This window comes from Nomascus leucogenys, chromosome X (assembly GCF_006542625.1).
Source record: "Nomascus leucogenys isolate Asia chromosome X, Asia_NLE_v1, whole genome shotgun sequence".
NCBI classification, from domain to species: Eukaryota; Metazoa; Chordata; class Mammalia; order Primates; family Hylobatidae; genus Nomascus; species Nomascus leucogenys.
In genome coordinates, this window is record NC_044406.1 from 89,394,137 (window position 1) to 89,415,658 (window position 21,522).

At 46.2% G+C, this 21,522-nt stretch overlaps 1 protein-coding gene across 1 annotated transcript in view; it reads left to right on the forward strand.

The window, feature by feature from the left end:
- LOC100598965 (nuclear RNA export factor 2) overlaps positions 1 to 20,293 on the forward strand; it is a 38,364-nt gene extending 18,071 nt beyond the window's left edge. The window contains exons 2-22 of the mRNA XM_030807081.1: positions 168 to 263; positions 10,506 to 10,695; positions 10,922 to 11,072; positions 11,377 to 11,460; positions 11,572 to 11,676; positions 11,792 to 11,872; positions 12,030 to 12,099; positions 12,256 to 12,344; positions 12,465 to 12,572; positions 12,749 to 12,858; positions 14,574 to 14,610; positions 14,986 to 15,054; positions 15,141 to 15,196; positions 15,337 to 15,444; positions 15,565 to 15,623; positions 15,778 to 15,893; positions 15,989 to 16,031; positions 16,635 to 16,707; positions 17,242 to 17,424; positions 19,836 to 19,896; positions 20,043 to 20,293. Of these exons, the coding sequence (XP_030662941.1) occupies positions 221 to 263; positions 10,506 to 10,695; positions 10,922 to 11,072; positions 11,377 to 11,460; positions 11,572 to 11,676; positions 11,792 to 11,872; positions 12,030 to 12,099; positions 12,256 to 12,344; positions 12,465 to 12,572; positions 12,749 to 12,858; positions 14,574 to 14,610; positions 14,986 to 15,054; positions 15,141 to 15,196; positions 15,337 to 15,444; positions 15,565 to 15,623; positions 15,778 to 15,893; positions 15,989 to 16,031; positions 16,635 to 16,707; positions 17,242 to 17,424; positions 19,836 to 19,896; positions 20,043 to 20,087 (1,881 nt within the window). The 5' untranslated portion in view covers positions 168 to 220 and the 3' untranslated portion in view covers positions 20,088 to 20,293. The remainder of the gene's footprint in view (positions 1 to 167; positions 264 to 10,505; positions 10,696 to 10,921; positions 11,073 to 11,376; positions 11,461 to 11,571; positions 11,677 to 11,791; positions 11,873 to 12,029; positions 12,100 to 12,255; positions 12,345 to 12,464; positions 12,573 to 12,748; positions 12,859 to 14,573; positions 14,611 to 14,985; positions 15,055 to 15,140; positions 15,197 to 15,336; positions 15,445 to 15,564; positions 15,624 to 15,777; positions 15,894 to 15,988; positions 16,032 to 16,634; positions 16,708 to 17,241; positions 17,425 to 19,835; positions 19,897 to 20,042) is intronic.
- Positions 20,294 to 21,522: the final 1,229 nt, after the last annotated feature.

Here is a 21,522-nt window from a genome sequence, read left to right on the forward strand (position 1 = left end):
GGTACATCATGAAAGCGGTATTGGGTGAATGAAGTTGAGCAAATAGCAAGATTGTGCTTAAACTTACGGAGTTTTAAATATTGCTTGGCAGATGGTTAGAGAATATTGTCACTTGTGATATTTGATATTACATGTAGCTTGAATAATCTATTTTTCTCTCATTTCAGCATTTCCAAGTTCGTTCTGTGAGACTCTAGCGTCAGGACAAAGCAACAACAAAATGTGCTCTACTCTAAAGAAGCGTGGGACATACAGAACTGAAGGTAAACGAATACCGTAGGAATTTTTTAGATGATATGCTGATAAACAACACGAGTCTCAAAGGGAGGGCTACTTTCCCCAACTTGTGTGGGAATGGAACATTTTTTTCCACAGAGCATTTGAGGTACCAGCGTTCTTCAGAAAATATTTGGGGAAACCCTGTTCAGACTACATCTTCTAACACTTTAAAACCTTGTGCCTTTGTTTACTCAGAACAATGGAATGTGGGTTTATAATAGTTGTAATCTATTCTGCTCATTAAGACATTGATTATTGCTCTTTAATTCATTTTATCTTATGTCATCAGTCAGTCTCTCCTGCTTGAATCTTTCTACTTTTTTACTCTTCAGAGATACCGCCAAGCATGCGTCTGATACCATGGTGGTGGCAAACAGTATGTGCATAAATGCAAGTCATTAGGAAGCCTTACCTGTGGCAGCAAATAAAGTGCCCCACTCTTGAAAACAAGATACAACTTACCTGTCAGGACAAGCAGATGCAGTACCGCTCATTTTACACGACAAAAAACCACACTTCTTCAGAACCATTTTATTATTACTTAATAATTACAGCTGCCATAGTTTGAGCCCGTGTCATATGTCAAGCACTGTGTTAACCTCGGCTGTCATGCAAGTTACTGCATTTAACCCTCAGGAAAATCCTGAGAGGGTGTTATTTTAAGTGACAGATGAGATATATGAGTCAGGAGAGGCTGAGTGTAACGCTGTGCTTATAGGCAACCCCCAAAGCTCAGTGGCTTATTTCTCACTCCTGCTGCATGTTTATGCCAGGTGCATATCCTTCATGGGATGGTGGATGTTGGGTTCTGAGCGATTCTTATTGCAATGCCTCAGAGACCCAAACTAATGGAGCAGCCACCATCTAGAAAAGGGTTACTCACTGCGTCAGAGTGGGAGAGAGCCCTAGAGGGTCTCAAACCAACAACCAAAGGTTCTGACCCAGAAATAACCCATGTCACTCGTCACTCACAGCCCATTGGCCAGAGCTAGTCACATGCACGGCCCTGCCCCAAGGAAGGCAGTCAGGTCGGGCAGTCCTACCAGGTGCCTGGTACAGGGGAGAATGTAAACACTTGGTAAATAGCAGCACTGACTACTGCATGAAGGAATCAAAGCTGGGAGGGATTAAGTACTTGCCTAACATCACACGGGCCATAAGTGACAGAATCAGGATTTGAATCCACCCAGGCATGATTTCAAAGTCGATGTCCTTTCTGCTTCTTTCTACGCTGCCTGCTCTTCTCTTAAAGGAAGCTTATAGTAAAAATTCTTTTACATCAATGATGCAATGCCCTCTTCCTTAATCATCTGATAGTTTAATTGAATAGACACAATGGCACTGGTTAAAAAGACCAGCATTGATAAGCCAGAGGTCTTTTCCAAATGAGGGAATGTATTGGATATTTGAATATCCATTGTATTCAATTATAAAAATAAAACCAGGTGGTAGATGAAAGGACTTTTCATTGATCCTTTACTTAATATGGAATAATCCCCATGTCTTTCCACTACGTTAAGGAAAAATGATAAAAGATAGAGCCTACCTTGATGAAAGTGAAAACAGATGTGAGAGAATTGAACAAAACTGCTAGATGTCAGTGTTTCAGAAGCGCAGGATAATGATAAAATCTCTGGCCACATGGGCAGAGAAAATTAGCGAGATGGCGCAGGTCAGCCACTTTTGGAATGAAGATAGTGTCACACTTACAGTGACAGAAAAGATTGAAAAAGATCACATTATGAAAAGGATGTGAAAATTTGATAATTTAGATTAAATAGATGAATTCCAGGGGAAAAATATATATAACTTTGCAAACCGAAGGAATAGAAAACCTTGGTTTATTCAATGTATTCTTGACGAGGAATACATGCAAAGGCAAAATTACTAGCCAACCCGAATTAGTTACATAAACGCAAATAATATAAATCAATTAATAGCAAACTAAACCCAACAATGGGTAAAGCAGATACTACAGCATGACGAGGCTGTGTTTAATCCCAAGCATGCAAGCTGAGTTTAACATTTTAAGATATCCATAATGTAATCTAACACATTAGCTGAATAAAGGGAGGAGGACAGGACAAATACCACAAAAGATCCAGTTAAAAAAAAAGTATGCAATAAATTAACCAACCGGGATTGAACAACAACAATACCAGTAATTCTCAGGAGATCGGTAATATAGAAAGCTATCTCTTTAAACTGACAATGGGTATCAAAACAATAGACCCCATCAGACACCACCCTTAAGAGTAAAACATTAAAAGTATTCTCCTTACAGTCAGAAAAGGGATAAAGATGACTGGTATGACGAATTCTGTTCAATGTCGTACTGAGTCTAGTGCAGTAAGCCGTATGCCATACTAGGCAGTGTGGTGAGCTGTGATACATGCATGCCTACATACATAAATTAATACGTGTATAAAAGTGAAAATAAAGCTGTCAACGTGACTATCTTCATATGAAACTCGAGAAGCTACAGAAAATTAAAATTAATAATGGAGATTAACAAGTTTGTTGGATATAAGACGAATATACACAAACCATTGTAACAAAGAAAATACCATCATTATTGTAAATATACCATTCACAACAGAAGACATGTCTTGTGAAATATACGATGAATCTGCTTACTTGGCAACTATTCCAACACTCTTAAACATTCTTATATGCTTTCCTGTACTGTAGAGGCTAGAAAGTTGGAACATGAAAGGAAACACACATGCACATGACCACACGCATGTGCGCACACACTCTCTTTCTCTCTCTCTCTCTCTCACACACACACACACACACACACACACGAATACACTCTCACACACATGCAATTTACCAGAGTCCCCTGCAGTTAGGGTCCCAAATGGGATATCTATCGCGTCAAGCGTTATGTGCCAACATGAGACTCAGAGGTGGAACTGAATAACATGGGAGCCATATGTGGGGTGGACTACCTGTGATGAGGGAGATCTCCAGTTTTTATGGGGCAGCCATTGCAGAGTTTCTAGAATTCAGTCTCTGTCATGCATGTCAATTAACGGGCAGGCAGCAGTGGTATTTCAGCTGTAGCAGTTCCATCACGTGGGTGGACTTCTCCTGGCTGTGCAGCATCCAGGCCTGCTTTTCTGGCCCTCACAGAGTTTTTGTAAGCTATGTAATATATTTTATTACAGATATCTTGTTTGTATAAAAGAGCTAGAGTGAATTCTGGCATAGGCAAGTTGGGACCTTGATTAACACAGTACTTGGCAGCAAAATTGGTTGCAAGCAAAAGACCTTGAAGGAAATGGGGATCTGGGATAGATCTGGCCCACAGGGCATAGTTGCTGACCTCTAAGCTAATAAGTTGCTGACCTCTAAGCTAATAGACTCACTGGGTCCCCAAAACAGTGCTGAGTGGGAAGTCAGCAAAATGAGGAGGCAGCTATTCCTAGGATCCTCTGGCAAGCATAAGCCAAAAACTGAGGCTTTAACACAGTTGTTTTCAACCTTGGTTGCACACTGCAATTCACATGGAGAGTTTAAAAATGTGGTTGCCTCGATCTAACCACGGTTCTGCTTTGATTGTTCTGGGTGTGTCCTGGTGCTAGTGAATCATCTCGGTATGCAAGCCTTTTACAACATTTAATTTTAAAATCTTATAATTGTGGTTTCAGAATGATAATATTACAGTAATAATAAATACATAGTTACACTGGAAAATATGAAATAAAGATTCCCATGTAAGACATCGAGAAGATTGTCTTTTTCAAAGAGAAAGGAAATGGGGAAACACAGTGGTAAAGCCGGGGCCACCACAGGTTGTGTCCAGCTTGAAGCTAAACTGCCGGCAAGGCCAGAGCAAGGTATGGATTAAAGCTAAGTGTCTGTGAGTCCAGGGCTGATTCAGCAGTGGAGCTTCCTCTGCAGAAGACAGCCACAACCCAGGATCAGCAAGGAAGGGATGGCACAAACTCAACAAATCCAATAATTGGCACTGAGGGAACAGAAAAAATGGAAGAGGCTGAAACAGACATTAAGATAATATTTCCCCAGAGAGACAAAGGAGGGACAAAGGATGAAATTGTGTCTATTATAAAAGAATAGAAGACTGCCCAAGAAAGATGGCTTTTTGAAGGCAAGGATCTCCTTTCACTTCCTCCTGAAACTTCATTAAAACAACATCAAAGGTGAACAAATTATGGTATATCCATCAAGGGGCTTTTACTCAGCAAGGAAAAGTCAAGAACATGGATGGGTCTGAGAAACATTATGCCGAGTTACAGAAGCCAGACCCAAAGGGGTACAGCATGTATGAGTCCATTTGTGTGAAGTCCTAGAACAGGAAGACGAATATATAGTAACTGAAAGTATATCAATGTTTGCATGGAGCCAAGGGATGAAGAGGAGATCAACTGGAAACCTTTTGGGTTGTGTTATATGTTCTATATCTTGATTGAAGTGGTAGCTAGCCCTAATCTCTGATTTTTACATATAAGGAACCTGGGATCAGGAGAAGTTGAATGAGTCGTCGAAAGTGAGGTTAGCTTATTAATCAGAGAGAAGATATTCACACCTGATTATCAGTAATAAACGGTTTCCATTATGCTGTATGTGGGTCTGCAGGAAAAGTGCTTCTCCCCAAGCACTTGACAAAACCCTGACCCAGCCATAAACATCCTCTTATACAAGTATAAAGCGTAGGTGTGAAAGTATAACGATTCTGCATTCCAGCCACCTACTTCTACACATGGTTGACATTCTCACGTGTCCCTTTACCCTGACTTGTTTGTGTTTATATTTACAAATGAAAACATAACTTTTCATTAATATTTTCTTCTGAGGAATCATACTGTAACATACAGTTTTATAACCTGACTTTGTTTTTCTTTCCCTTTGTATCATGTGGTGTGACGAGTATTCTACCTTGTTGCTTATAGTCTGCCACTTAAACCTGGAACATTTCTTGCATAATAATACATTTTTTTCCTGAAAGATTGGAAACGGGAACTTAAGCTCCCTACTGAATCCTTCCAAATAACCTGTTTCATGCTCTGAGCTTTCTATTTTGGTTCCCTTAATCCGTATGTCAGATGATTCCCCACTGGAGCCGGGGCTGCCCTGTTTTACTACTGCCGCTTTGTAAAATACATCAATAGCTGACATGGCAACCGGATGCCACACACTCATCTCTTTTCCTTGTCATTTCCAGGAGGACTAATAACAACGAATGCAGCTAACACGTATTTCTCCCTCAATAAACGCCAGATGTTGTACTAAGTTCTCGACATAGTAATAGACAACTTATTTATAGTGCTTGTTAGGTCACGGGCATTTCTCCAGGTGCTTTTCACGTATTTCCATGTGTTAACTCACTTAATTTTTACAGTAGCCCATGAGGTAGAAACTGTTACTATCTTTGAGTTAGGGGGAAAACAAGCAAAAAGAACTGGAGTCACAGCGAGGTCAGTTAGTTGCCTTGGATCCTAGAATTTAGCACCAGGATTGAAGTCCTGATGGATCTGACCTCGAATCCTAGGCCCATAACCAATAATGTGCGACTCTGTGTCAAGGCTGAAATGAGCGGTACGACAGGGCCCACTCAAAGTCTGCTGGGCAATGGTGGGTGTGGTTTCTGGAACCAATGTCCCGACTCCAGCCTTCTGTCCAAGAGACTCATCATTGCACACTGTTGCCCTATACCATCTCTCCTTTTTACGGACTGTGTGAGAACTGTTTCTCTGGTGTTCAACCTGAAGTGAAGTAACAGGGACTGACAAGATGTACATGGACAGGAAGGAAGGAGGGTTTTCAGAGGGGAGCATATCACCAGGATGAATTCAGTTCCCTGGAGGCGTTTTCAATGTGTGTTTCTTTGTCTTCTCTGTACTCACCCTCTTCTTTCTGACCCACACGTCCATCCCTTGACCTTTTCACCCTGTGTGCCAGGTACTCAGGCCCCTTCCTTGCCATGTCTACTTCATTGCAAGGGCAGTCATTTCTACTTCTCCCTTTGACAACATCAGCCACTCTCTGGTCCCGTCATCCTTCTGTCCCAAAGAACCTGTAAAGCACAGCCGTATAATTATATGTATATATTTAGACAGAGAGTGGTTTATGTAATAAATTCGAAAAGTGAAATGTCTGGATCAAAGTGTAAGAATGACTTCTGAATGGTTAGGCATATTGCAGAAAATTACATTTAAAGTTAATATTGTTATGTGTGAATTTGATCCTGTCATTATGATGTTAGCTGGTTATTTTGCTCGTTAGTTGATGCAGTTTCTTCCTAGCCTCGATGGTCTTTACAATTTGGCATGATTTTGCAGTGGCTGGTACCGGTCGTTCCTTTCCATGTTTAGTGCTTCCTTCAGGAGCTCTTTGAGGGCAGGCCTGGTGGTGACAAAATCTCTCAGCATTTGCTTGTCTGTAAAGTATTTTATTTCTCCTTCACTTATGAAGCTTAGTTTGGCTGGATATGAAATTCTGGGTTGAAAATTCTTTTCTTTAAGAATGTCGAATATTGGCCCCCACTCTCCTCTGGCTTGTAGAGTTTCTGCCGAGAGATCCGCTGTTAGTCTGATGGGCTTCCCTTTGTGGGTAACCCGACCTTTCTCTCTGGCTGCTGTTAACTTTTTTTTTTTTTCATTTCAACTTCAGTGAATGTGACAATTATGTCGACTCACACACGGTTAGTGGAAGTGTGTATTGGTGCAAATATCATTGAAAATCCTCACGAAAATATCACTTTATGCTTAAAAGTACTCATGTGCTTCTCCTGGGAAACTGTAGAGCGGGGACTCAAAATCTTAAACCCACTTTGAAGCCCTGGCTGTGTTCCACTGGGTTTTTTGGCCACCCCCGCTGGGGGTGCTCTGTAACCCTGGTCAACCTGTGGATATTGTTCCATTACTTTTGTGTACAGGGAACTCTCTTACTTTCTTATTTTAAAACTATCAGTTCAAATATCAAAACACCGAGAGGTAAAAAAGAAAAAAAGCACTAAAAAGCATATTTTGAACAAGAAACAAAATTTGGCCATATGTAATACATAACACACGAAAAGAAATGTGCAGTGGGATCCAGTGTTGTGTGGCAGTGTGTTTACCAACATGATTTGGAGTACATGTATCTGTAACCTAATTGTAGAAGCATGTAACACAAAACACTAATACTTGCTCGCATGGGCAACACGGACACACAGACCACACATCCTTCCCTTTCTCTGAGACAGAGATGATGCTTCCTGTCTGCCACAAGGCTGAGTGAACACAACATGCCTGTAGGTCCAGAGCATTCTTCCTACAGAGACCAGATGTCCAGAAAGCTCTGTCTGCTGGATTCAGGGAACGCCTCTCCTCATTTCTGTCAGCACTATTTGCAAAAGCCTCCTTCTCTGAGATCTTCAAAGCTGCAGTTCTAGCCACAGTCTGCAGGGAGGTACTTAGTTCTATTTCCAAGGATACATTAATGAAAAGATATTAATGTTGCAGAAGAAAAAAATTAATTTGTCCTAGTTTTGCAGGCAGGTTATGAAATAGTGCTGCAGCCCGAATAGCTCTGGAATGAATGTAAATAGAGGTCGGTAGAAATGGTTCAGATGGATGTATTCTCAAAAGTGGTTTTGTCGATGATCCCAAACCTACATCAAATGCATTCATTTAACAATTATTAATTAGGCCCTTATTCTATGCCAGACACTACCAGCCCAAAGTGACTCCTAATCGGAAAACCCATGGCCCAAACAGATTACACCCATCTGGTCCAAGACAAAGATCTCCACCTTATCCAAGACACCTGTTTCCCACCCCAACAGGAGTGACTAGCACAAAACATCGTCCCTGGCCTGCTCACAAAAAAATCTGTCAATGAGACCTGAAAGCTTGCCATTTAAGGGAGAACGAGTGCAGTCTCTGGAGGAGCACTCAGGGTATAGAGGCAGACCAATATACGTGAGGACATAATTCCTGTTCTGCCACTTACCTGGCTGGGAAATGTACCTGACATCTGTGAACCGAATATTCATGATCTGAAAAGGGACTGTGGATAGAATTCTCATGGGATTTCTGTGAGGAGGTCAAGAGAAACCTAGTGAGTCTGCCCAACACTGAGCAGATGTTGGTTGCCACTGGGCAAGGGTTGGTTTTCTTCTTATCCCGTTCTTTCCCTGCCATAGCAGGGATGCTGATGCCATGCACTCAGTGGCATGGCAGGGATGTAGGCAGAATTCCAAACTAGCACAGGAAGTACCAGTAGGAATGCATGTGATATCATAAAGTTTACTCACTACTATGTCTGTATGGGGGGATCAGCCAGTACATGGTGGGGCTTGAGGGGAAACCCAGGCGGTCTGGGTGAGAAGTACTAGCTGCTTTATAATACTCTTGAGATCGCCTGTAATTCTGGCAACACGACTGCGAGACAGGGATTGTGCTGAGATGCCAGAGTTCAGCAAGTGGATGTGCACCTGTGTGTGTTTTGTCTCCAGCATCTCTCTCTGTCCGGTCCCTCTGTGGCTTTTTATCACATGTGCTCTCTTCCAACACAAGGCCTTGCCTGAGGCTGTGGCTGTAGCTGTTGGCTAGCTTACACTTTTACACCTTCTTCCCCTCGGTGACGTTATTTGTGAAGTAATGTGTGTTCTCAAAAATGACTCTGACTCTTCCTGTGCTCCATATATTGACCGTGTGCCCTTAACCCTCACTTTAGTCTTTGATTTTTTTCCCTTTCATTTATGGACTTTCATGAAAGTGAGTTGGTTTCTGGACATCCTCCAAATTTCACCAATAGGGGTCTTCGTTGTTGTTGTTGTTGTTGTTGAGTAGTGTTATGGACTCCTAACTTTTTAACATACTGATGGGCTCCAAACCCCGGTTAAAGGATTTTGAGTAAAGGAATGACAAGATTTGACTTACACCTTAAAAAATCACTCTGCCTCCTGTGTTGAAAATAGATGGTAGGGGAGTCAAGGGCAAAAGCAGAAGGACAACTTGGAAGGCAGCATAATCCAGGAGACAGATGTCGGTGACCTGGCCAGGGTAGGTAGCAATGGAGGGGGTGAGAAGTGGCCAGACTCTGGATATATTTTAAAGGTAGAGCCAAGAGAAGATACATCCATCCTGATGGGTTGGATGTAGAGTGTGAGAGAAAGAGAGCACTCCAGCCCCACTTCCAAGTTGTGGGGACCAAGCATCAGGAGTGTCTAGGTCAGATGCTCTGCCCACATTTAATTTCACTTCTAATGGCACACAGGGAAAGTCCCAGCAGTCGAGAGGAGCAGGACTGTCCTGACAGTGGGTCACACACACTGAAAGCAATGACGCCCCCTACAGAAGTTCATCTGAGGCCTGGCCATAACCAGTACATTGCAGAGAGGTCAACAGTGACCGAAATTTTATTCATAAGAGTGCCCTGAGACAAGGTGTACATTTTGAAATTGGTTGAGGTCTGTTTGACGATGGTCCAGGAGATGGTCTACCTTCGTGAATGCTACAAGACAGTAGAGGGGGAAAAAAAAATACATGCTCTGTTTTTGTTGTTGGGTACAGTGTGTCGGGTACGGTGTTTTATTTATGTCATTTAGATCCTGTTACTGTAGTGGTTTTCAGTATCTGCTGATTTTCTTTCCAGTAATTCTGTCACTTGCTTAGAAAGAGTTGTGTCTTGGGCTGAAAGCATTTCGGGCTGGGCAAAAAGAAAGCTTGCTCTGGATATTTCAAACTGAGTATTGTTGAGGGCAAGGCTGGAGGCAGGAGGGCAGCTTGGGAAGCTGTTACATCAGACCCACCTGTCATTAAAGCTTGTACTGCACCGGCAAAGAAGTACAGCTTGCTGATTGTTCACAGAATGCATTTGGGGATTGGATTTGGGAGGTGCGAGAGAGCTTGTCTCCCAGGTGTTGGTGTGGTTGTTAGATTAGAGAAGGCTGAGGGAAGGCAAGATGAGGACCCCTTCCAGGTGTGTGGCTGGTATCTAGTCTAACCCAGGGACACACGCACCTCTGTTCTTTATAATTCCTGCTCCATTTCTTAAGAGGTTCAACACAGTTGCTTCCTCTTCCAAGATTCCTCCCCTGATTGTGGCACCTGTGAGATAAGGCTCTTGTATCTGGACAGGCAGAGGAGTTTGTTTTCTGGGGCTTATGTGGCGGGTTGGCACTTTGCTAGCCCTACCATGGAGTTAGCTCACGACATGGTACATGGTAAGTGGACCATTGATGTGTCTCAAACTTGTCTTTTTGTTCTCAGCTGCAGAATGCCATGACCATGGTAGCACTTTTCAAGGAAGAAAGAAAGGTGGGAGTTCTTTCCGGGATAATTTTGACGGGAGGAACTGTCATTATGAACATGGTGGGTATGAGCGCCCACCTTCACACTGCCAGGAGAATGATGGAAGCATGGAGATGAGGGATGTCCACAAGGACCAACAACTAAGACAGTAAGTGACCAGGCAGCCTGCTTTGCACGCAGCAGCCCCCGGGACTGTGCGACCCTTTCATTCTCTGTGGTCTTCCTTTTCTTCTCTCATTAGAGAACTGAAGAATGTTGGGAGTGGAACAGTGGCTGAGCAATCCTAACTGTAGCCCTGGCGTCAGTGAGTCGAGCATGTATAGAAGACTTTCTTAGATTTAATGGATACCCGCCTTCTCTCCTCTTCCCCACAGCACTCCTTATAGCATCCGATGCGAAAGAGGAATGAAATGGCATAGTGAAGACGAAATCCGTTTTACCGCGTGGAGAAATACAAAACCTCCAAAGAGAAAAATGAGGCAGAACACACAGGATGGATACACAAGGAACTGGTTCAAGGTCACAGTGAGTATCTTGGTGGGGTCTGCATTAGGTAGACTATTCTGGAACCTGATAGAAGGAAGACCACTTAAAACACCCTAGGTTGATTATTTGGAGGAGAGCTTCGGAATGGGGGGAAAGGGAGTTTAGGGCATCCATAGTTGGCACAAAAATAAGAAATCCTGTCAGCGGTCCTTTCTTTAGAAGTCTAAGCTAACTAGAAGGTTGGAAAAAAAAAGAAAAAAAAACCCAGCTGGTTGGTTCTGTTCTCCATCCTTAGTTCCATGTTGTCTCTCCCTTCCCTCCTATTTCTTCTTTTTACCCTTAGATTCCTTACGGGATAAAGTATGACAAGGCATGGCTAATGAATTCAATCCGGAGCCATTGCAGTGACCCCTTCACTCCGGTTGATGTAAGAGAGGATGGTGAAGCCAGATGAGTGGGCACGGGGGACAGGGAGAGGCCTGGCTCAGCAGGGGCCATTGGCCTCTGACGCTGTTGCTCTTGCCTTCACTCCCTGTAGTTCCACTACGTCCGAAATCGGGCATGCTTCTTTGTCCAGGATGCTAGTGCTGCCTCCGCATTGAAGGATGTCAGTTATAAGATTTGTGATGACGAGAACCAAAAGGTGCGTGCCGAGGGCATTCCCTGTACTTAGTCTCTGGGCAGGAGGACAGGCCAGGGGGCCTGTCATCCTCTTTGGGATGAGAGGTCCTGGTACTTACCACCCTGCCTTCCTGCAGATATGTATATTTGTCAATCATTCTACTGCGCCCTACTCTGTGAAGAATAAGTTGAAGCCAGGCCAAATGGAGATGCTAAAGGTAATACAGACTCCGGGATCATTGTATGCCCGCTTCCTGGACCCACCACTTCTTCCCCTGGCCCCCTCTTTCCCTGTCACCACCGCCACCACCACCGCCGCCACCACCACCACCACCAGAGCCTCAGAGCCTCTTGTCTTCATCTCTATCTCTGCAGCTGACCATGAACAAACGGTACAATGTCTCCCAGCAAGCTCTTGATCTCCAGAATCTCCGCTTTGACCCAGGTAAGGCTGACAGCAACAATTCTAAGACAAGCAGGGGCAGAGAGCTCTGGCTAGGAGGGAGACTTAGGAATGGCAATTTACAGAGGGGTTGGTGCTGGCTCTGGTCCAGCCAGGGCCCTCCCAGCCTTCTGATCCCCTTCTCTTGGCTTCTTCAAGACTTGATGGGCCGTGACATTGATATAATCCTGAATCGAAGAAACTGCATGGCTGCCACCCTGAAGATCATTGAAAGAAATTTCCCTGAGGTGAAGCCTTAGGCTCAGTGCTGGTATTTAGTTAGAGGGGTGGAAGAGATAAGGTGGAGGGAAGATTTGTCTCTGAGGCCCAAGATAGTAGCCGCCCCTCTAACTCTTCTTGACCCAAAGCTGTTGTCTTTGAACTTGTGCAACAACAAACTGTACCAGCTGGATGGCCTTTCTGACATTATAGAGAAGGCTCCCAAAGTCAAGACCCTGAACCTCTCCAAAAATAAGGTGAGAAGGGGGAGCCAGATCAACTTTGGGTGGAGGGCAGGACACATCAGGATAGTGGCAACAGGCAGGCAGTGGTACCTGTGGGTGACCGTGAGGACTGGGGGAATTTGGAACCCAAGGTTCCAGGTGTCTCTCTTTCCCTGGCCCTCCTTCAGTTTCCTCCCCATCTTTCTTAGCTGGAGTCGGTGTGGGAGTTGGGCAAGGTGAAAGGGCTGAAGCTCGAAGAGCTATGGCTAGAAGGGAACCCCTTGTGCGACACCTTCTCGGACCAGTGCGCCTATGTAAGGTCAGTGGCAACCCCTGTCGCCCTTCCTGGGCACCTTTGCTCCCTGGGTGACTGAGCTGTGTCTGAAGGTGCCCTTCTGCAGGAAGTAGCAGCCTTGGTCCTCCGGGAGGACCACAAACCCCCCTCCTACACACACACACACACACAACACACACACACACACACACACACACACACAGTCCTCTCTCTATGTCACTCACTCATCTGTGCTTAGAGGTCTCCTTTCCTTCCTCTGACATGGTCCCTTTTTCACCTGCTCTGGGGTGTGTTTCCCACCTGTCTCCACCAAGCCTCCTCCAGTGCACCCTCTGTGAGTGTGCTCCAGGAAGTGGGGCTCCCCCATCTCCCCAGGACCAGCAGTATTCAGATGCTGGTGCCCTGGACCGAGAAGAGTCCTTTAGTCCGGGGCCTCATGCTGAGACAGGCCTTCCTGCCTCCATGCTGAGATGGGGCTTCCCTCCCCTGTCCCGAGAGGGGTTCTCCTTCTCTTGCTCCAAAAAGGTCCCCCCACCTGTCCTGGGCTGGCATGGGGGCTTCCCTGCCCCATACTGAGGGCTGGGGCCCTGGGTGGCTGCTGTCATGCCATCTCTTCCTCTGGCCCAATGCCAGGAGCTGGGCCCTCCTTGGGGAGAAACCTGGGTTTCCTGAGTCAAGGGGCCAGAAGCGGGCCATGTTCCTGAGGCAGGAGTGGAAGGCAGAGGGCAGAGGAGGTTGAGGAGACAGAAGGACAGGCCTCTCAGGGCACTGCCCCTCCTTCCCTCCACACCTCACATCGTCCTGCCTGGGCCCTCAGAGGAGCCCTGGGTAGCCCGAGATGGGTAGCATTCCTCGGTCAAGGCGTCAGCAGAGGGGCACAGGAGTCAGGGACCCTCAGAAGAGAATGCAGTGGTCTGGAGAGGGGGTCCCCAGACTCTGAACCCCATGCTGAGCTGGGGCCTGACTCTTCACTCCTCCCGGGAGAAGGTCTCCTGTCCCCGTGGCTGCTCTGTTTCCCATGCCCAGCTCAGACTGGGCTCACACAGGTGAGAAAGGCTCCAGCTGCATCCAGTGGGCCCCAGCCCAACAGGCGCATGTTTTCCTTTCCTGCCTCGGTCCCCAGGGCCAGCCAGGGAGCAGTGAGGGAAAGGGCTGCAGCAGGGGAGCCCTTTTCTCCTCTATTCCCCCCTGAACTCCACCTCCACGGTAGAGAGTCTTTCCCTTCCCTTGGCATTGCATCCTGTTTCTCCCTTGTCTCTCCTCTCCTATGTCTCACCCATCCGTCCCTCCCCTACCTTCACCCCGTTTCTGTTGTCATCCCCTCTGCCTTCCCCTTCCTGCCTCCTGAGTCCGGCCTCACTCACCTCCGTGTCCCAGCATCCTGGGCCGTCCCTAAGGGCTGACCTGGTCTTGGCCAGGGCCTGGTCAGGCAGGTTGATGGACAGCCAGTGAGGTAGCAGAGCCCTGGGCTGCCACCCCATTTCCTGCTCCCTGCAGAGCCTTCCACGGGGACTTGGGCAAAGGGGAGGGAGGGAGGGAAGAAGGGAGGGGAAGAAAGCCCTGGAGCCTGGGCTCCCAATGCTGCTTCTTGTGGCACTGGAGAAAAGGAAAGGGAGTCAGGACAGTCTAGATGGAGGCTAACCAGGAGGAAGGAGAGGGAGGAGTGTGAGAGGGAGTGGAAGAGAGACTGTGCAACCCTGAACTGTCAGTCACTTCGTTCAATTTTTGGTTTTGGACAGTGCCATCCGGGATTGTTTCCCCAAGTTGTTACGCCTGGTAAGTATGTATAATACCGTCATCATTGTCTCCTCTTACTCAAGAAAATGAGCTCCACACCTGCCCTCAAGTCCTTTGGGTCTTGCCTAGATTACATGCTTGTATCAGACCCTCATCCATTTTACAGGCATGGATTCCTGAAAAAGACAAGAATATTCTCCCTGGAAAATATGTCCCCCCCGCCGCCCCCCCCCACACACATTTGCATGTAATAGTAGAGATGTCCAGCACCCCATGAGAAAGCCACCCACTGGAATTTCCAGGGCCATTTCCCACCTGGCCTCTGATGCTTGTCTCCCTGGGCATGTTCATCTTATCGGTCATCCAGCTCCACCTCCTTGGTCTCCACTGCTGACTTCCTCTTTCCTTCTCCAGGACGGCCGAGAGTTATCCGCACCAATGATTGTTGACATTGACAGCTCTGAGACAATGAAACCCTGCAAGGTGAGGAAGAAGGACCAAGCAAGATTTGGGTTGCTGTAAGGGAGGCTTTGTCCACCGCATAGATCCAAATTGTCTTTTGATTTCAGCAAAACTTTACTGGATCTGAGACCCTAAAGCATTTAGTCCTGCAATTCCTGCAGCAGTGAGTATCCCTGGGACCATGAGGAAGGGGAGGGCTGAGACAGGCTGGGTCACCCGTGCACATGTCAGCTCATGGGAGTTTTCAAGTCTCATCTGGGGCCCAGGCCACAGAGATAGCCTGTCCTCACTGCTTCCCCACAGGTATTACTCGATCTATGACTCTGGAGATCGACAGGGTCTCCTCGGTGCCTACCACAATGAGGCCTGCTTCTCCTTGGCTATTCCCTTCGACCCCAAGGACTCAGCCCCGTGAGTATCACGGCTCAGACCCTGCTCTGGGGCTGTGTGTCTCCCCAGCAGACACAGGCCAACTCCTGGAAATGCCCGCACTGGCCGGACCACCCACTCCTGCTCCTCTTTTTCTCCTAGGAACAGCTTGTGCAAGTACTTTGAGGATAGCAGGAATATGAAAGCACTCAAGGACCCCTGTAAGTGTGTGATGGGGAAGAGTGGGCAAGGTAAGGGGGTGTGATGGAAACAATCACAGGGGCCAAGGACCAGGATGTGGCAGCCCCCCCGCCCCGCCCCGCCCCGCCCCGCCCCGCCCCCACTGCCATTCCTTGCTTCTCTTCTCCTCTACAGACCTGAAGGGGGAACTGCTGAGGCGCACAAAACGTGACATTGTGGACTCCCTCAGTGCGTTGCCCAAAACTCAGCATGACCTCAGCTCCATCCTGGTGGACATGTGGTGCCAGACGGTGAGCACCTGCTTCCTCCCTTGGGCAGGCCCAGAGAGCCAGAGGTGGGTAGGAGGTTAAGGAGGATCCTGAGCACCTGAGCGCTTCCTTTTCAGGAACGGATGCTCTGCTTTTCTGTCAATGGGGTTTTCAAGGAAGGTGAGTGTCTGTGTAGTCCCCTCCCCAGATCCCCCACTGCTCCCTCCCCCTGGCTGGGCTCCCTCTCAGAACTCCCCCAGCTTCCCTGCTTTCGTTCCTTTCCTTTCCTTCCTCTTCGTCCTTCCGTGTTTTCCCACCCCCACTCTGCCCTCAAACCACCCTGATCTGACCTAGGCCCATGCCTGTTTGCCCTGCACAGCTCAGGCGTGCGTTAAGGACACAGACTGTGGAGTTTGACAGCTCTCATCCCAGGTCCTTACTCTGTGAATTTGTGCTGGTTACTTAACCCTTCAGCTTCCTCATTTGCAAAACGGGGCTAATAATCTATCTCTTGGGCTACCGTGAAATAGGAATTAAGTGAACTTGTGGTTTTCACAGGGCCCCACACATGATAGGGGCCCTGTCACTGGGAGCGGATTGTTCCTGTTGCTGCCCTCCCCATTCCTGCCACATCTGCCTGACTCCAAGTGAACAATTGTCCTGGTCTGCCCCCCCCCGCCCCCGTTCTGTGTGAGTGTCAAGCAAGACTCTGACTGGGGATCACCGTGTGAGCATGTTAAAGCCTGTGCAACTCTAAGGTGGTGGTGTTTGTTGTCTTTGAAGTGGAAGGACAGTCTCAGGGTTCTGTTCTCGCCTTCACCCGGACCTTCATTGCTACCCCTGGCAGCAGTTCCAGGTTAGTGCTGTGTTGTGGGTGGGAGCACCCATCCAAGCTTGGGGCCAGCGTTGTGGAAATGTGGTGGGTGCAGTCCTCGGGGTGTTCTCAATATTGTGGAAGGCCGACAGGAAGATCCAAGGAGCAGTCTAGCCTAGCGTTTAAGAGTGTGGGCCCTGGAGTCAGAATACAGATTCTGTTCCTCACCCCAACACTCACAAACTGTGTGACCTTGATCAACTTATTCGACCACTCTGTGATTCAGTGCCTTTTTCTGAAAATTGGAATAAGACTATCCACTTCCTTGGGCTGTTGTACAGGGTAAATGCATTGGGGTTGGATCTAAAAATCTAGTGAAGCTGGTAGACAGTCTCTCCAAAGGTGGACTCTGTGGGAGGGTTAGAGGGTACCAGCCAAAAAATCTGGGAGGCAGGCACAGTTGGGGATATGGAAGGAATTTGGTTGTTGAGCGGCAGTGGTTAAGAAGGATCCTGTTGTTGGGGGTGCGGAATTATCTACTTGTCCATTTTGAGGGTGCATTTTTCTTTCCTCCAGTCTGTGCATCGTGAATGACGAGCTGTTTGTGAGGGATGCCAGCCCCCAAGAGACTCAGAGTGCCTTCTTCATCCCAGTGTCCACACTGTCCTCCAACTCTGAGCCCTCCCTCTCCCAGGAGCAGCAGGAAATGGTGCAGGCTTTCTCTGCCCAGTCTGGGATGAAACTGGAGTGGTCTCAGAAGTGAGTGCTGGGAGTACATGGGGATGGGGGGAATTGGGACATCAGAGGAATGAGTAATGGAAACTCACATGCGATTTGGAAAAATAACTATCTGGATATTTTGCTTCCAAAAAAAGTGGGCCCATGGAAAAGGTATCATACTTCTATACTGGCATATGTAAATATTTTTTTGAATGGCATAATGCCCAAATGACATTACCTTCCATTTGTAAAATCTGAAAGAATCAACCACAACAAACTACTGATTAACCAGGTCAGCAAGGTTGAAAGATACAATATACAAAAATCATTTGTACTTCTATGTAGTTGCAATGGACAATCCAAAAAAATGAAATTAAGAAAATAAGTCCATCTACAGTAGCATCGAAAAGAATAAAGTATGTAGGAACAAATTTAAGAGAAGAAGCGCAAATCTTATACTCTGAAATCTGCAAAACATTGCTGAAAAAAATTAAAGAAGACCTAAATACATGGAAAGGCATCCCACGTTCATAGATTGGAAGACTTAATATCATTAGGATGGCAGTACCACCCAGAACAATCTACAGATTCATTGCAGTCCCTGGCAGAATCCCAACTGACTTCTTTGCAGAAATTGACAAGGTAATCCCAAAATTCATGTGGAAATGCAGTGGACCCCAAACAGCCAAAACCATCTTGAAAGAGAAGAACAACGTTAGAAGACTCACACTTCCCCATTTCAGAACTTGCTACAAAACTACATTAATCAAGACTGTATGGTACCGACATAGGAACAGACGTGGGAATCAATGGACTATAATTGAGAGTCCACAGATAATCTCACGTATTTATGTCCAGCTGATTATCATTCAGGGTGCTGAAAAAATCCAATGGAGAAAAAAAAATAGTCTCCTTAACAAATGGTGCTGGGAGAAGTGGATATCCACTTGCAAAACAATTAATTTTGACCCCTAACTCACATCATGTGCAAACACTGGCAGAAAATGGATCAATGACCTAAAATAAGAGCTAGAACTGTAAAACACTGTAAGTGTACATCTTCATTACCTTGAATTAGGCAACCATTTCTTACATATGAAACCAAAAGCACAAGCAACCAAAGAAAAAATAGGTAAATTGGACTTCATCTAAATTAAAAGCTTTTGTGCATCAGCAGACACTATCAAGAAAGCGGAAAACCGACTGATGGGAACAAGAGAAAATATTTGCAAATCACGTTGCTGACAAGAAGAACCCTTACAACTCGACAACAAACAGACAAGCCACCCAATTAAAAAATGGGGAAATGATTTGAATAGACGTTTCTCCAAAGAAGATATACAAATGACCAAGAAGCGCGTGAAAATCTTCTCAACATCATTAGTCATTAGGGAAACGCATATCGAAACCACAGTGAGTTACCACTTCATACCCACTAGGATAGCTTTAGTCCATAAAAGGAAACATTACAAATGTCGGTGAGAATGCAGAGAAATTGGAAATCTCATGCATTACTACTGGGAACATAAAATGGAGCAGTTGCTGGGGAAAAGATTTTGGCAATTCCTCAAAATCTTAAACTTGGAGTTACCACATGATCCAGTAATCCCACTCCTAAGTGTCTACCAAAAGAAATGAAAATATATGCCCATTCAACAACTTGCACATGAATTTCCGTAGTGGCATTGTTCCAAATAGCCAAAAAATGGAAACACGTCGATTGACCTTCAGCTGATGAATGGATAATGTGGTACATCCATATGGTGGAATATTATTAGAATATTATTCATCCACAAAAAAGGATGTAGTTGTGATATATGCTATGACGTGGATGAAGCCTGAAAACATTATGTGCTAAGTGAGAGCACCCAGTCACAAAAAGCCACATAATTATATGATTCCATTCATACGAAGTGTTCAGAATAGCCAGATCCGTAGAGACCGAAAGCAGAGTAGTGGTTGCCAAGATCTGGGGAAGAGGGAGAACAGGGAGTGATCTCTAACAGTTAAGGAGTTTCTTTTTGAGGTGATAAAAATAGTTTGGAATTAGATAGTTGTGATAGTTGCACAATCTTGTGAATAGACTTAAAAGCACTGAATTGTACACCTTAAAATGGTGACTGCTACAGTATGTGCGTTATATCTCAATAAAAAAGAAACGTATTATTGAATTTCCACTTGTTATTTCTTGAACATCTTTCTTTATCAATATGTATTAAGCTCCCTTGTTCATTTGAATACCCCTATGTTTCTGATTTGAATTCTAGTGGGCATTAATGTCAGGGGTAGGCGTTTTGGTTTTCCCTAGGCCTTTTTTCATTGTTACAATAGTGCTCATATTGGTACATGTGACCCAGCAAAAAGGTAGCATAGATTCAGGGTGGCATTGCATAGTCAGCGTGTCTGTCCTGGGGTAGTCATGGAGACCACCTGTTCTTCTCCCACCCCAGGTGCCTTCAGGACAATGAGTGGAACTACACTAGAGCTGGCCAGGTCTTCACTATGCTCCAGGTGAGGTCTGGGAATCAAGTAGGTAAAAGACAGCTGTCTCTGGGTCGTCAGGAGGGCCAAGAAGATGGAGGCCGGGTAGTGTGGCGATGGAACCCGGGGCACCTGGCTCTACTAACATACCAACTCCTTTTCTTTACTTTCTCTAGACCGAGGGCAAGATCCCCGCGGAGGCCTTCAAGCAAATCTCCTGAGAGGAGCCCTTCGATGTCTTCTTTGTCTTCGTTCACATCCTCTTTGTTTCCTCTTTTCACCAGCCTAAGGCCTGGCTGACCAGGAAGCCAACGTTAACTTGCAGGCCACGTGACATAACCATCCAAAGAGCCAGCTGCTCTGTGTATTTGCGCCACTCATGATCACCATTTAATTTTCATAATAAAGAGTGACGTTACACGTTGTACATTGTGTGCCCTGGATTGCTCTTCCCCTGCCCCAACCGTGAGCCAGCGGGGCCAGGGCTGAAAGCACTGCATCCCTGTTCATCCCTGGCTGGCCTTAGCAGATACACGAATCTGGCTTGCCTTCATAGGTAATTTTGTCAGTAAATCCTCATGAGAAAGGACACACGCTCCTTCCAGAGATTGGCCTTGAGAGACAGTGGGACTCTGTCAGATGCTCGACCTGGAGGCCCACAGAAGCAGGCATGTTACCTTGGCACACCAGGGGCTTCCATCCACCGTCCCAACCCCTCCCTTTCCCAAAGGTGCACTTTTCGAGGAGGAGTCTCAGGGGAGCACCTGCGGCGGGGGAGGGGGTGGGGGGGGAAGACTCAGCCCATCTACCCAGCACACTCCTCAGAGAGCTGACACCGGGTGCTCCATGTCCATGTTCTTGAAGGGGTTCAGCCATTTATTTTCACTTCTAAACAAACAGCGGTAGCACAGAATCTCACCTTATGGTCAGTTCTCAACAACTGGCATTTAGCAGTTCCGAACTGCAGGCAAGAGTTGAATGAAACATTTGCACAATTTATTGTCCACACTTCTGTGATGCTTGCACGTTAGACAATCAGCTGGCATACTTTTTGAAATTAAAATAATAGCAGTGTGATGTTCTCAAGTCACAGTCCTGTAAATGGTGACAGGAGAAGTACCACCAGTTTACAAATTATGCCTCCACTTTCGTGTTTGGCATACGTTATTTCCTACCACTTGCCACCTTCTTACCACTTGCCACTTTTCAGTTCTTCGTGTACGTGTACATTAGGGATCTATATGTTGGAGTGTGGATTTCATAAAACTAGGAACTAAGGGGATAGTCGCCATTACAAAAAGAATAATGCCAACCTTGTTCTTCCCTGTAGTGCCTCAGTAGTCAAAGACAAGCTCCTGTACCTCTCTAAGCCTTGGTCCTCTCACCCAGGGAGCAGAGACTACAATGTGTGCTTCTCAGCCTCATCGTGGGGACTAGAGATGGCCTCACATGTTACCCAGCAACCACAGTGTCTGTTCAGCTCAGGCTCTCAGAGCTGCCAGGGCTCCTTTGTGGACAGGAACCATGGAACCCATCACATGGCCCCTCTGCTTCCTCTCTCTACATCATCAGGCTTCCACAGCCTGGACCTCCTTCCCTAGCCAGCTCTGACGTCCTGGTCTTCCAGTCACTCATCCTCCTGCCAATTCCCACGAT